Source organism: Toxotes jaculatrix, chromosome 3 (genome assembly GCF_017976425.1).
Source record: "Toxotes jaculatrix isolate fToxJac2 chromosome 3, fToxJac2.pri, whole genome shotgun sequence".
NCBI classification, from domain to species: Eukaryota; Metazoa; Chordata; class Actinopteri; family Toxotidae; genus Toxotes; species Toxotes jaculatrix.
The window spans coordinates 9488553-9505135 of record NC_054396.1 but is presented as its reverse complement, the minus strand read 5'-3'; the positions used below and the strand labels follow the sequence as shown (position 1 = coordinate 9505135).

Here is a 16583-nt window from a genome sequence, read left to right as displayed (position 1 = left end):
CTTTGCACCAAATATTTCAGCAGAGTAATTTGATGGTGGGAATGTCTCTGTCGGCAGCTTGTTAGGCAGACACTGTAGTATTTTATACTCGAGCATTATGTGGTGATTGACGTGCACTCATCACTTTACACAACACACTTAAAAATATAAATCATGCAAAAATCAATGAGAAAAAACTATGATAAAGTAAAACTACCAACAAGCCTCTTTTCTGTTATAAATGGTTAATTCTGATATAGAGCAGCATCAAGAGATGAGTCCTGTTGCAGCTTGCAGATATTTAACCTTCCATGTTATTTCTCCTCTTCTGAATTGCCAGTTAGTAAGAAAATCTGAGATTTTCTTACTAACTCAGTCTGAGATTACACCTGAGTTGCACACAACAGATCAATGAGTATACTTGAGTGTGATGTTGAGGTGTTTTTTTTTTTTTTTTTTTTTTTTTTTAAATTGTGATTCCGTCACAGCTTCTGTTCCCAAGCAGCAAAGAGCTGCAAATGACTTGTGTTCCTGAGAGGTAGCGTGGTGTGAGACGATGGTTAATTGCGGCTTTGACGCAAGTTGTTTCAGACAAAAGGAGTCGATAGTTTGCTGTATTCAATTTAAACCATTTTTACTGTTGCTGCAGGAATACATATATATATTTTTAGAAATCTTTCTTGTATTTTGAAGAATAAATTGTGGGTATAATTTAAGGTCCTGTGCCATAGCCCAGCTCTCTAAAATGCAAAATCCACCCAGGAAGGAATCTGCTTGAACTTAACACTGCTGAACTTTTATAATTCTAAAATAATAAAATTATATTGTTTTTGTTTTATATTACTGTTATTCTCTGCTGTTTTTATGTGTGATTGTGTATATTTTTGCCACTTTTATGTATTTAGAGTATATTTATTTAATTTCTGATAACTTTAATTAGTAAATTGTTTTGGCAATATTGGAGTTGAAGATTGTTATAATATCAATATTGTTATAATAAAACATGGCTGTTCGGGGGTTAGAACAGCATTCACATTTCAGGCAAAAGTAGAATATTTACTCATTTGTTCATAAAGCTGTGTTTTGGTGTCCATTCCTCAGAAAAAAAAATCTGACACATTAGATGCTGAATACTTCACTGCGTTCACCAGCTAGCTGCTAACTATCTGTCTTTTTGCTGTTTGGTGTTGGGAAGGTTGAGTGCAGTGCGCACTGCGGATCACAAAACCAAAGCAATGAGCTGAAAGAGGCTATAAAGGTCCACACAGCTGAAGGGAAACAGCACAGTCTGGTGATAACTCTACGCAGGGTTCTCACTATGAGCGGCCCCCTTTCACATCACATATAGTCATCTGACCCGTTTGTCTAGATCTATCTGTTAGAGCAGCTTTAACTTTATCTGTTAATTGATTCAATACGGTTATGTTGGACACTAAAGCAGAAGAACCTTACAGATCTTCTCTATTTTGGGAGACCTGCCTTCCACCTGTGCATGTCTCCTTAATTCAAACATCACATTACAGCAATTAAAAAAAACAAAAAAAAAACAAACAAAAAAATCCCCCCAAAAACAAAAAAAACCAACACAATGGATAGGGTCTGTTTTCTCATCATGTTCCAAAATACATCTAAAATTAATCTGTTGCTTTTTTTTTTATTTGTTGTTCATCTAATTTGCCTAAACCTGTTTGAGATGTGGTGGGAAAGCAAACAGAAATGAAAGAAAGCAGATTTCACTTTGTGAGTGCAGTTTCTGCATACTAAACTCTGCAGACTCAGCCAATAATATACCAGTTTAATAACACATCTGTGTGTCAGGCACAATCTTTTGTGCGTCGTTACTTTTCCAGCGACAACACTTTACAAAATGCAGCAGGGAAATACACCACCACAATACTCCGCCATCTTTCCTCATTTAATTAGTGTGTTAATGCCCTGTTTGCAGCTGCTATCTATTTCTGTGATTCTTCTCAGCATGAGCACATTAAAGTTGATCTTTGATCTGCAGCAGGGAGAAGACCCCACTGAGTAACTTAGCTACCAGTTGACTGACTTCAAACATGAGCATGTACCCTTCAGATATGAGTATTCCCTCCAGCCCAACAGCATCTCCCCATCAGCCACAGCCAATTCACCACCCTACTTATATTACTGATGATAATGAGCTACTGGCTGTCTAACTGTCATACACAACAAAGATGGAAATTATCAACATTAAACTCACGTATCCATCGGTTGTAAAACTGAATATGTTAATTAATCAATCAGACTATTTATGATTTTTAGTACGTCAGGTGCCACGTAGCATGTGGGGCCAACTGTGACTGCCGACTGCATCAGACCAGCCTCACATATGTGAATGTCTGCGACTGCCTGATTGAGTGAGTGAGTGACACTAATGGTCGTCCGGCTGAGTGATTGACCCACTGGCTGTTGCTCATTCAAAATAAATAGGTGTCAACAGTTTTTGTTATGTCATCAGGTGGGTGTTTACTAGCGATGGCCAAATGAAGCTCCCTGAAACTGTGAGGCTCTCCAGCCCATTGGTTCACCAGAAGGTTCATTACTTGAAGCTTCACTCAACAGTATTCACTAGCAACATCTACAGCTGAAAGTCAATCTGCAGCAGTCAAATCATGAATGTGGCTTTTAAGATAAAGCCCTGCTATCCCTTATATTACCACTGTGCTTCTCATTGTCATTGGCTCATTACTTATTAAACTTGTTTTTAAAGGGTTGTTAATAAAGATCAATGAACATTTGTGTTGGGGCCCTGTGTTGGGGCCCAGTGCTGGGGGGTGGGGGGTGGGGGGGGGGGGGGGGGGGGGGTACAAATTTTTCAAGGATGGAAAACACCCCCTCACATGGCAAGGAGGATGTGGGTGATAATAGTATTACTGCTACCACTACTATGATAACAACAACTATTACTGCTACTACTACTACTACTACTACTAATAATAATAATGATGATGATGATGATGATGATGATAACAAATACTATGCTAAACTCTGTTGCCAGGACAAGATGTGAACCAAACTTTCACCTATAACAGCCCACGAAGTGCCGGATGTTTAGGACGCTTATTTATATAAGCATCCTAAACATCCGGTCCAACTGGCTCTCAAAACTATATAAACCTCGAAGCGGGGCTTCATCTGCATTTTGTGCACACCTCAGCCACAGCCATTGTCAGTGTAGCTAGAAACTTTTACCGGAGACCGTAATCTACCAGATTGATTATTTGTCTGTTGTTAGCCTCTGCCTAAAATGGTGTGTGCGCGACTCACACCTATGGTTGATCTGGAGCATGTAAGCACAACATGATCCGTGTCTACACAGGCCTTTTCAGTGAAACTTTCATACTTTGACCATTGGTGGTCCAGCCATATAGGTTTTGACCTAATCTTATTTTGTTCATGGTGATGTTCTGGTTTTTTTTCTACAGCAAACAAGATAATGTAACCTGTACAAGGTTTGCTTTGTAACAGTATCTCAGCCACAGTCAGGAAAGGGCAAATGCATACATCCTTTGGGAATAAGCTGAACATCTGACATCTTCCTTTTTGAGAGCACTACTACTACTACTGAACAGATACCATTTGTATGAGCCTTGTGTTCACAGTCAGGGGACATCCGATGAGAAAGATTAATTTGATTTGCGGCTTCAGGAGCTTCAGACATTTATGATATTCAAATCAAAGTCTACACACAGCTTTCAAACGCCACTTTTTCTTTTATGTGGTAAACATTTCAAAGCTGTGTTTTAATCCCTAAATTCTGTGATATGTGCTTCTTAATATGATAAATTGAATGCACCGCAGGGAGCATTTGGCTGTAACTAATCTTATTACATTAGCAACGCCTTTACAGAGCTGCCAACACACAAACAATAATTTCTGACATGTTATTCAGGGATGTTTCATATTAAGAAGGGGAAGAAATAGCCACTATTGAAAGCCCAGTATACGCAGGGGCGGTTCACCTGCCCCTTCCTGCAAATCCTGCACTGAAAATCTGTGAGGAAAGATTAGTTGTCTTTTTGCATTCTGCAGTTTGGTGTTAATGAGTTTTGGGAGTACCCAGGCATTGGGGGCATGCAGAAGATGCCACCTTTCCTGGTATTGCTCTATAGGGAAATCAAGATTTGCTCTGCGATTGCAGACAAGACAGAAGAGGAAGACTGTCACTTATGGCTTGTTGACGTATTAAATCACTTGAAAGTAAGGAATTGTTTGGACCTGTGTTGAAAGAGACAAGAGGTTTAAAGTGATACCGTATTAATTATTTGGCTGTGTCCATACAGCAGTGGTAGTGAATATATTATCCATTGTTATTATGCAGCACATGTGATTTGTGGTCAGTGTAGCTGACACCATTTTCCAATGACCCCACTACTCTTGGTGTTTCGTGGTGCTCACATTCGTTGCTTGCATGGTATGGAGCTGGATTTTCAACCCGCCAATAGTGTTGTTAAAGGCAGTTCTTTTCAGTGTCCTGAATCACTAGAATCTGCTCATTTAAAAGATTTGTTAAAAGGAATCGTTCGACTCGTTCAGTGCTTGACTGGCGCTCTGACTGCACTGTCCCACTCAGTGAAACGAAACACGACCGAACAATGTGTATATTCCTCATGATCCCCAGCTTCCACAACCAGAAGTGCTGTTGCTGTAGCAAACACACCAAACTCTGTTTATAATTATTACTATTTTTAAAGTTTCCTCCTTGTGTATGTTTTTTTTTTTTTTTTTTAAATTACTCTTAGGTCTTTTTAGCCGATCTACGGTTTGCCCTTACTCTTAAACTTGCTGGTCCTGATTCCAGCTTTTTGAGCCACTGACTTCAGGGTTCATGTTCACTGTGTAGTACGTTCAGTGAATGAATCAGTGAACATGTGCTAAGGAGCGTGTGAGTGTAATATTATTGTATTATATCATGATTATTGTATTGTGTATCGCTGGGTTTTATATCATGTATCCCTGCGAATCAGTGGCTTAGATCAGTCACTCATTGATAGAGTGTATCCCTCCACATTTACTCGCAACTGAATGAGAGCTCAGCTGAACTGAGAAATGCATGGATCATTTCAGGGAGTGATTCAGTTCAGTTCATTCTGTGCCTATGTGGTGTGAGAGGTGAACCAGTGACTGTATAGCAGGTCAAAACCACAGTGTGATTTTTGTGTGAAGTAGATTTTCCTCTTTCTTTGCATGTCAAAGAAGGATGAAAGTGCACATTTAACATATTTTATTCAACATGTGTCAATGATGAAATTCCCAGGCCTGTCACTGCACCATGATCACTGAAAACAACATTAAACAGAATGTCTGAATGACATAGACAGGCCGCAGTGCTAAGAAAACATCCTTAGCAGGTCTTTCCAGTAACCGATTTATTTAATAATTAGTCAAACTTTTGTGCTTTCATTCAATAATGTAACATCGTTGAACTGTATGCACATAGAGGCAACAGTTGTCCTTGGACCAGAGCAACACTGTCTGTTTTCACCAGCTCATTAATGGACTCTTATAGTTGCTTGGCAGTTTTGCACCTCTGGTATAAGGACATCAGTCTCTTATTGCAGTACATTTATATGGCATAAGCATACCTCTTGTATTTATCAGGACACTATAGTATACAGTGCACAGGTTTTTAAAGGAGGGGAAAACTGCCAAAACCAGGCCCCATAACATTTACATTTACTGATTATGTATTCATCCAGATACCACCCACCAACCATGCCACTGGTCATCATACCCTTGAATTTCACCTGCACCAAGGGCCCACACATCACATGAATATAGAGTGCTAAATCTTTGAGATTTGATTTTGAAATCCCCTCTTGAATTATGCAGGCAGAAAGTAGTAGGGACATTTAAAGTTTTATGTTTTCTGTGTTCCCTTTGGCACTGCACATATCCTCTTGCTTAAAAAATATGTGTAAGAAGTAGGCGATAGTCTGTCCAATGGTTTTTAGAGGAAAAAAAATGACTGACACTACAATTAATTAGCTTACTGTATACAAAAAAACCCTTAACTGTCAGTCAGCTGTGTGTTCGTGAACAGTTAGCCATCCCACCCCTTTAATCTTTAATCAAAGCTTTGCTTTAGCTGCCTTAATTTTTAAATTCTCTTTGCCAGTGTACTATGCAGTGTGTATGCTTTCTGTCTTACGTATTCATATGAGTTTTATCCAGATGCTCTGGTTGCTTCCCACAGCCCAGACACATGAAAGTTAGGTAAACTGGAAACTGTAAATGTGTTTTGATTACAGTATGTGTGTGACACACACCAGCAATCTGTTCCTACCGCTCTAAAATAAAATGCATGCTGGGATAGACTCCAGTGACAATGACAAAATAAGTAGGTGTAGAAAATATATGGGATGGATGGATGAGTCAGTCCAGCTTTTTTCAGTAAATAACTGTATTTCTCAGCACCGTGGACACCTGTGGCTGGAGGATGGCCACAGATAAAATTTATCGTTTACAAGAAGAATGTTGCACTGACTGTGGAAGCTGCAGGGAATTGCCTTTAAGAAATGTTGGTGACTTTGCTGTGTTGTGGCAGCCTGGTAGTCTATAACACATATCACGTTAGACCCAAACTGGAGATCTATTTTGCATGTTTTCCTCTTTGTCATTTAATATTTCCTGACAATCTCTACTGTAAAATAAAGTTAAACGTGCCATAAAATATGTATTTAAAAAGTGATTAGGGTTTTTTTCCCCCCTCATCAGTCTCTTACGTGTCAAAAGTAAGACAAGGTGATATCTCTCATGTCTTCAAGATTTATCCTAGTACTTGAAGTAGGGTTTTGCATAACCAGACACCATCACACACTATATAATAGAATTTATTTCTTCCATATTTGCTGGCGACTTTGGTCTCTGTGAAAATGCTCCTAATTTCCAGTTACAGACTCAGGACAGGAGTCGAAGCTTTTACCACAGCAGGGCCGAGGTTTTGGAATAATCCGCCTCCTTAAAGATCGGCTGAACTGTTACGGTGCCTGTAGACTGCAGTATTCTGTCTTGCTGTATGTGTGCCAGTTGGACCCCTGCTTTTTAGGTACAGGTTTGCTTACACGCACTGACTCAGTGAGTGTATTTGTGTGTGTGTGTTTGACAGTTTATATAAACCGATTTTAAAACTTGCCACCAACCCCAGCTGTTTCTCTAAATTTCATGGAGGTCCTCTCCTTTTGTGCTCTCTTACTGTTATGATGTTTACAAGTTGAGCCTCCTCACCACGATTGCCTCTCCCCGGAGCGACTTCTTATCTGTTCATGTCTGTTTGCATCTGTTCATATCTTTTTCATTAGCTTTGTATGCATTCATGCCGTTGTTGAATTTTGCATCTCATTAAATCTGAATGCATCATTAATCATCGGTCAAAGACTTATTCATTCAACCCTTTATATTTAAGCTCTGTTTAACTCATTTTCACTATTCTATATTCTCTTTTTTTATTCAGCGTATTCTAACTCCTTTGTGGAGCACATGAAAACAAAAACAGGCATAATAAACGATTACTCAATGCTATGCGCTGACCTCCTGCCCCCTTTCTTGTGCCCTACTGCGCCATCGCCTTTTCACTGCTGCACACTTGTCACTACACGGCTGGCTAACACACAAGAACCGCGGACTGTGTGCCACCACTCATTAAATCACACAAACCCGGCTGTGTCGTCACACTCTGAAGCCCTTTGGCTAATTAAAGTCTAAACACAAAGAAATTATTATGGAACACAAAAACTGACCTTATGGCAGCAAAAACACATTTCATATTACAAGAATATACAAAAGAATAAAGTTACACATGTTATATAGAGCCACAGTCTATTTATATAACAAATTAACATTTGCTTGCTTCTTTAAATTTCTTCTTTATTATCTTTCACCATTTATCAGATAAATAGGATAGGAATATTCATACTGACAGAACTAAATGAATGCTTCATGGTAAATGTGATAAATGCTCTAGCCTGAGTAATTTTTAAGCCTGTGCAAGTTCCAGGTTTCCATGCTGTACAAATATGATTATCTGGAAATGACTTCCTCTGAAGGCAGGAAGACAGCCTCTGATATCTTCAGCTATGCTCACCGACTGCAGAACACCAGCGTTGCTATTAGTGTTCTCCTCTTACGTCTTTGCCCTACAAAGTAATTTGCGTGTTGATTGTCAAGTGTGAAGACAGTCACAGCGTCATTGTCAACGTGTGTCTATGCGACAGATTTCCTCATTCAAAGCCTCTCCCAAGGGTTTTAGCGGGGATGTTGAAGGGCCAGTGGTGCCTCAAGCTGTGTCCAGTTGTCTTTAATGGCTCATCTGCTTCTTGATGTGATGAATAATGACCAGAAAATTTAGTCCTGCCAACCATGAGCGGCTGAAATCGCCTGTCTGACCTCTGTCCATCAAGAAGCAGGAGATTGTGTAGCATATTTTCACATTGTGAGATGAGAGGGTGTTAATTTAATCCAGTTGCATTTATCGTTCACTGTTATTTTTTAGGACAAAACCTGGAAACGCATTATTGTTTTATGCAGTTACAAGTCATGAAAATGATTAGATTTTATTCTTATTATTATTGTTATTACTTTGGTGGTATGACTTACTCACTGATGGTGTTGTTGATACATGGACATTACCTGAAGATTTGAATGATGTAAAAGGGGAACGCTGAGGAAGCACATGGCTTACTAGTCTCACTAGTAAGCTCATAGAAGCAGTACATTTGGACGTAGTGTCAAGAAACAATGACTGTTTGAAACACACTCACTGAATGTCTAATACTCAAAAGGCTTCACGCTCACAGAGGAGTAAACACCTAAATGACAGCGTCAAGGATACACACAATAATACACATTTTTTTCTGTCTCCAAGGTCTCTTCTGAGAGTCTTCTTCACTTCTTTCCCCCCGCTCTTTAGCATAAAGGCTGTTACACACACACACATACAGAGTCTCATAAATATTCAATATTCAGCCTCTTACACCTTCACAGACCTTAATGAGCTGTGACTCTGCTGGTTGCTAGTGGATGGTGTCTGTGTGGGTGTGTGTGGGTGTGTGGGTGTGTGTGGGTGTGTGTGTGTGTGGGAGTGTGTGAGTGTGTGAGTGTGTGTGTGTGGGAGTGTGTGTGGCTGCAGTGTAGGTAGTGTCTGGAAGAGAAACGTCCTGTGCTTTCAGGGACGAGTAGGATGTGTGTACCCCCCCCAACACACATACACACACACACTCTCACACAATCTCACATATTTGTGTTACATTAGTTGTGAGGACACTCGATATAATGTGTTCTCTAGCCCCTTACCCAAACCCTAACATAAACCCAATCTAACTAACTGTAACCCCCCCAAAAAAACAAGTCTTAACCATCAAACAGCCATTTAAACTTGTGGATTCAAGCACTTTGGTCCCCACAAAGCTGCTGGACCCACATTTATAGAGGGCTCCCAATTTTCACAAATATAGTAAAATATAGTAAAACAAACTCACACTTTCTCTCTCTCATTCACACAAGCACGCAGTGAAATCCAATGACTTTTACACCAGATCTCAAACGGATACGGGGGCATAACCTGCTGCCAGTGGGAAGCTTCAAAATAAGAAAATAATAGTCTACATCAAATTTGGAACAATGGGAAAAGTCTTGATCAGGTTTCTTCTGGTGAGGTTATCCAGCACCTCCCCTCCATGCCACATACACACACATAGAAAAGTACCTCATCTTATGCTTTTCTGGCTTCACTCAGCAGTCCCCCTGTATTGGGGATACATACTGTATAAACACCAGTGACCTTTTCCACAACCTCATGAAATCCCACTGGTTTGGCAAGTTGAGGGCAGTGCCATGAATACTTTAATACTCTGAGGCCATGATGGAGGAAAGCCTTGCAGCTGTGGCTGGAGCTTTGCTTGGGGCTCAGTCTTGCTTTGATTGTGGCTGTGGCTGAGTCAGGTTTCCATCTTATGCCCCGCGCAGAGCCAACTAGAAAAGACCTGGCTGGAGAGCAAGGAGTGCCTGTGGAATTATTGATGAGCCACCTGCAGTATTGTGTATGAGTAAATCTTTATGTGTATGTCACTGTGTGTACTATATGATGCATTATATATAGGGCATTCTTTACCACCAAATTTATTTCAGTAGGATATACTGGTGGCTTGAAGGGTCAAGCTAATAAACGTGATATGCTGCCTCTTCCTTTAGCAAATCTTGCTGTCACATTAGTTTTTATTTTCGCGCCCTGTACTATGAAGTCTGGTAACATTTCCATGTGGCACACACAGCATGATTTAGAAAGGTAAAGGAAATGCACAACATTGCACATAGATGGTAGTTTGTGAAAACAGTTGGAGCTGTTGAAATATGACATTAGTGTGGTAACATTTGCCATTTAGGTCTCATCTAAACGAACAGTTCAGATGGGAATGTCAGGCATTTGGTCATAAACCAGTTAGTTGTGGGCAAATTGAAATTTTTCACCTGATGATGGCACTAGATGAAAAGTTAGGTGATCACCAAAATGATCATGATTCATTCGCTATATGAAATTTCATTGCAATTCATGCTGTAGTGGTTTAGATATTTCCATCTGGACCAAAGTGGTGGACTGACCAACCAACCAAGTGACATCCTAAAAGCCATGCCTCTAGCAATGTGTTAAAATAGGTCTATAGTCACACAGCAGTGGCCCAGAAACCCCTGGAAATGCCTCTGATAGTATATTCTTTCTTTTTTGTCCTGTCCCCAGGGCTTAGTGATAGAACGAATCGGGAGGAAGCCCCTCCTCATATTTGGTTTCTCCGCCATGGCCGTGTTCTTCAGCCTGCTCACAGTGTTCCTCACTTTCCAGGTAAGCCGCTCTTCCTTCACTTTGCCTCAGTCCTCGGTCTGGACATACTGTGAGTGAAGAGGTGTCACAGTGCACATAGGTGCTCAGTACAGACATCCAGTTAAAGTGTTAACACATCACCATCAGGATTCCTGCTCTGTGGAAACAATGTAATTATACATCACCTCTGCAAAATGGAATTTCTGCATCTCCAAAACATGAAAATTGTATTTAGTACGGTCATATCATGACATACCTTGTGCATTAAATGTTACCAATGCTTGGATCAATAAGTGCTTATTAGAAATATCTTGAAATATTACATACATCTATTGATTACATTTCTTGTATTTTTGGGCATCCTGGCTCAATAAACAGAAATAACAACAGGATGTAGTGCCATATCATCTCTTTCTCTCTCTTTCAGGACCGTGTGTCATGGATGCCCTACCTCAGTTTCATCTGTATACTGGCTGTGATTGCGTCCTTTTGCTCTGGGCCAGGTAAAACTAGCGACCTACATTACTGACTTAGATTTTCTCCTTTTTCTTTCAGTGTCTTTCTTTATTTTTCCCCTTTTTTGTTCCTCAGTCCTTCCTCTGCGCTCCACTTTGTGATGTAAATTGTCGAATAATCAATGTGAGTGAACCAGCTGCGGTAAAGTCCTCACAGGGGCACTGAGCTGTATTTGCAGTGGCTTTTGGTCTGTTTAAACAATAGGAATAATCCTCCAACTGGCGTGTCAGTAATTAGAATCACAGATGAAGGTGCTGTCGTATTAGCATACTGAACAAGAGCCATACAGTATATGTATATATATATGCACAGGGGACAGTGTGAGCGTGCACAGTGGCTCCTGGTGGGAGGCTGACTTTGAGATTCAAGGTGAGGCTATGGCTGTCATCACACATATACATTCATTGTGAATAATAATTTCTCCAGGGAGTGTTCATCCAACACAGTGCCTCAGTGTATCAGGATGAGATGAGAACAGTGGTGTAGGAAAACGTGGGACCCTCTTCATAGTGATTGCATACAGGAAACTACAGGGGGTACATTTCATTTTCCTTAACCTACAAATCATATGCTTGAATCAAGAGAAGCAAAGGAGGACATAAAAAGGTGAAACATCCATCCATGCGCACACAAAACCCCAGGCCGCACAGCTGCTACTGTCCTCTATTGTAACACCTCCATTGTAGCTTTTTATCATACAGTGCCTTGCTCAGGTGCACTTCTGTGGCAATCGTTAAGAGAGGACAGCCACACAGCAATGATTTATGGCCTGTTGAAACAAACGAAGCCCCTCACTGCTTAGGAACAGTGAATGACTGGGAGGGGATGAGAAGAAAATACACATAAGGGATGACCCCTGTAGTGCTTTGAGCTTGTGAGTGGATAAATGAGGGGCTACAATTCCTCTCAAGTCATTTCACCATGCAAACAGTGGCCTCAATATTTCAGAGTTTGATGAACACAAAGATTATGTTGCCCTAGGAAAGCAAAAAAGGTGATGAATTTTATTTTTGATATGATGAATTTAAGGACATAGCTGCTGTATGTTTGTAGCTGTGCAAAGATATTGCTTATAAAATCAGAGCCTGATTTCATACCTTGTCACTTGTAAAAAAAAAAAAAAAGTGTATGTTTTGCAATATTTTGTTGTATATACACCTGCAACTATGCATTTTCATCTACCTGTCCATCCTGGAGAGATGTGACTATCTTTGTGTTTAACTACAAATAACTAGAGAGATAAACCGCTGTCAGTACTGTGTGGGATTAGCCATGATAGAGATCTCTGTAAACAACCAGTGATCAGTAATGATATTTACAGAAGGCAATTTCACTTTCCATTTGCCAGCAAATCCCACACTTTTTTTTTTTAGAATTAAATATAATAAATAATTAAATATACTGTAAATCTCAGTATATAACAGCTTTTTCTAACACTAACACCGATAGTGTACAAGTAATAGCTCCCTGGCCTTGGTAGCAGTGTGTTCTGTGCCATAAAAATCTTGTGCATGATAAAGGCATGTTTGTGTGTCAGAGGTGCAGACGCTGCAAACAACTAGAATTTTACACTCCTGTTTTTTTGCACACTTAGAGCTTCCCAGGTATCATTACAGGCCTGACATTGATAATTAGAGGATCAAACTATGAGCTTTTTCTTTTGTTCCGTCTTCCCTCCTTTGCGCCTTCCTTTCTCTTTTGAGACTCTACATCAAGCCCATGAAAGCCTTTTTTGCTAAACTGACTTGATGTGAATTTGTTTCTGCATCACCACTTCTCTCATCAGCCTCAGACACTTTCTTCTTGGCCTTCGTTGTGTATTGTAAATTGTCCAGATGTGGCCATACCACACCTGTCCACTGGGCATCCTCACTTACTTTCCTCCTCAGTGAAACACCTGACTACCCTTGTAATCAGGCCCCTGCCAGCACAGCTGCTTCTTTAGCTTTCAGATATGGAGAGAAGGCATTTTTCACTCCTCTTTGCCGGATCGTCTGTGTTGACTTGTTGCTGCAGTGTTCCATCAATTTTTGTTACCTGTATCCCTAATTTGACTACCCGATTCTGATGTCCTGTCAGCTGGCTGATTTTCTATATTTTGTCTGCATTTGGGTCTTGATGCCTGATGTCTGCTACCTGATTGTGTAAAAATTTGCAAGACAATACCAGACAGAACAAGTGCACTGGGGTCCTGTGGTCTGTGAGGGTTCTTGCTTTCTGTCTGCAGGGCAGCTGTAATCACAAAATCAAACCTAATGTGATGCCTTGCTTGTTTTAAAGTGGTCTATTAGAAATAATCTCCTTGTTTATAAGAAATAATCATCAAAATCAATCAAGATATACTTTTTTTCTTGTTTTTTTGGTTTTGTGCTCCATAGCTCTACATACTTTGTGATATTCTGTGAGTTTCTGGTGTTTTCCCTGAGAACATATAACAGGGTTTGGATTAGAGTGTCCTCCCATCTTGTATTTCATTTCAGCAACTCTGTTCACCCAATCCGGCCCATGGTTCCCCAAAACAAGCAAAAGGTACAAAATCTTTGTTTGCCTGTGGGATATTGCTGTAATAGGCAAGAGTGCAGCGGTCAAACCTGTCACACTGTCAGCATAAGATCAGTGACACACTCACATCAGGAGTGGTACACTGATGGCGATGGTACCGTGAGGATCAGCTACTTGTGGCAAATTCAACATTTTCAGCAAATCAGTTTGCTTTTTAAATGTGGATAAACGACTATGCTAGCTACTATGGGTTTTTTTTTGCATTTCAGAGACTGGTTTGCCGCTCTGTACGCAGCGGTTTCCATCGTATTTTATACATTATGGATACTATATATTGTGGTCTGTTTTAGCTTTGCTTTTATCAAGCTTAATGGTGTGGAGCTTCACACTGAGGTACATTAGGAGTCAGATTAAGGCGGTGGGTCTTTATCAGTTTCCCTCAGAGCAATGTTCCAGAAGGTAATGTCTAAAGGACAAATGGTCAATTTGGTATCAGTTTTAATTTTCTCCTTTTGAAGAGCAACCAATGTTTCATTTTTTTCCTCCCCTAACACAATTTGGTGAGTTCTCTGGACTTGCGACTGGCTTCTTTGTCACCTACTGAGATGATTACAGGCTTGAATGAAATAGGTTAGATTAAAATCTCAATGCTGAAAAGTGTTATTTACTGTCGTTTCTCTCTGCAGCAGTAAGACTCTCCAGCAAAGACTGGAAAGAGAATAACTACTCAACTCTAATGTGCCAGACTGCTTTTTACAGTCATGCACACAGTTGAATATGTTGTTAATTAACTACAAAAACGTATGCTCTGTACTCGGTATTGAAGCTGCCATGTCTGAATACATGATTGAAATCTATGTCTAATTAATACCTACTCCGCCTACACATTACTGTTTACATTGTTGTACACGCCCCTCTCTCAAAATCGACCTGCATGCACTAAAGGATAGAGATTATATATCACCCAAATTACTGATTCAGTTCTTGGAACACCTTCATAAGTGATCAGCAGTTTTTTTCTCCTAGTATTTACAATCGCAATTTTACAAGTATTTTTTACTTATGAGACCCAGATTGGGCCAAAGGTGTAAAGTATATTTTCCTATTTTTATGCAAATGTTCATGGTATACATGAACTCACACGCAGCTCCTTAATAATGATACATGCCTTAATTGCGGGGCTCTACATATTTTGAAATATGCACCTTTACAAAAGAGGTAGGTAGCAGTCACTTTTTGTCATGCAGCACCCATCAGTTGTGTTATCTTATTATCTTTACTGCTCCTTTACTTGCTCCTAATACACAGCTGTATACTTTTCACTGTATATTCAGTGTTTAATTTATCTTCCAAGTCATATGTAAGAGTTGTGTGATGAGACAAAAACCTCAGACTGGATGAGCTCTGTTAAAGGCCTCTGCACTGAGGGTAATATCGCAGGTGGTCACACCCGTCACTTGATGATGGATGAGGCCAAACCTGGGGAATGTGGAAAAACTATTGAGATGGCATAGAACACAGAGTGCAGCAAAATACAACAAGATGTAAGGCAACATGGAAACTAGTCAAATCATAGAACTACAGTCTAGAGAAATGTTTAATGAAATCCATAAGTCATGATAAATTGGTTTTTCAGCAGCAATTTTCCTATGTGACAGATACTTGGAATTACAGGCTGCAGTTTTTATTAGTTGGGCTACTTTTTGTTTGAGATACTGTTTAGGTGGAATGATAGTGAGAGTAAACCTTATAAAATACAGCATATGTGGTGGGAGCGGAGGCTTAAGGAAAGAAGTGTTGCGACAATGCCACCTGGGGAATTTCACCCCAGGAAATAACTAAACTATACTAAGTGTAGAGTTGCAGGTTCTTTAATACCAATCGGGCAAGGGACAGTGTAGGAGGGTATAAAAGAAACAATGACTTTATTTAACACAAATAATTGACAAAATTGAAATATCAAAAAGAAAACTACAGGTCAGACACTAAGGGGTTAGGCACTATCAAACTAGCGCTTGGGCCTAGGGGTGCCAACAGGGCAAGGGCTTACCATGGCAGCTGGGAAAATCAAAAGGGGAAGGTCCATAAAACTAGTCACCCGTGACACCGCACACCAACAAAAAGGAATCGTGAAGAACAACACCACCAGGGATCAACTGCCACCTCAGGCCCTTGGCACCTGTTTAAAAGAAAAGAAAATTAAAACAGGCCAAGTGCTTCACACATAGTGCTGACTAAACAAATCAAAAACCCATTTCAAATGTACCAAAAAGAACAAAGTACAACAAATACAACATACAAAATACAACATACAAAATACAACAAAACAAAAAGCTACAACCTAAATAACTCAAGATAAATGATATAAGAAAAGGAAACAAAGAATTAACAGTTTAAAATATTGTGGGGGTTTCAGTGGAACAGACCAGCTCAGGACTCTTTGACGACCAGCACAGCGCCTAGCAGGTCGGCAGTGTGCAAAAGAGCAGCAGTCTGCGCCAAACGCCACACAAAACAGCAATATGGAACAGAAGCATAAAACAGAAACAGAGTCAGACAGAACAGCGACCAGAAACCAGAGCAGCACAGAACAGCAGAGTAAAACAGAACAGAACCACACAGAACAGCAGTGCCTCCCGGGAGTGGTAGCCAGTGGCAGGCCAAGCAATGCCAGGACTCACTCTCGCCTGGGCATACGGCGCAGCTACATGGAGGATTAGGGTTCGAGCCTCAAAGGCCGCGGCTCGAC

General features: G+C 40.2%; 1 protein-coding gene across 10 annotated transcripts in view; it reads left to right on the top strand.

Annotated features, from left to right (window-relative positions):
- The window catches only part of slc2a9l2 (solute carrier family 2 member 9, like 2), a 106841-nt gene that overhangs the window by 51223 nt on the left and 39035 nt on the right, over window positions 1–16583 (top strand). For all 10 annotated transcript variants that reach the window (XM_041033917.1, XM_041033924.1, XM_041033918.1 and 7 more), the window contains exons 10-11: window positions 10736–10837; window positions 11244–11319. In XM_041033917.1, coding sequence (XP_040889851.1) covers window positions 10736–10837; window positions 11244–11319 — 178 coding nt within the window. The remainder of the gene's footprint in view (window positions 1–10735; window positions 10838–11243; window positions 11320–16583) is intronic.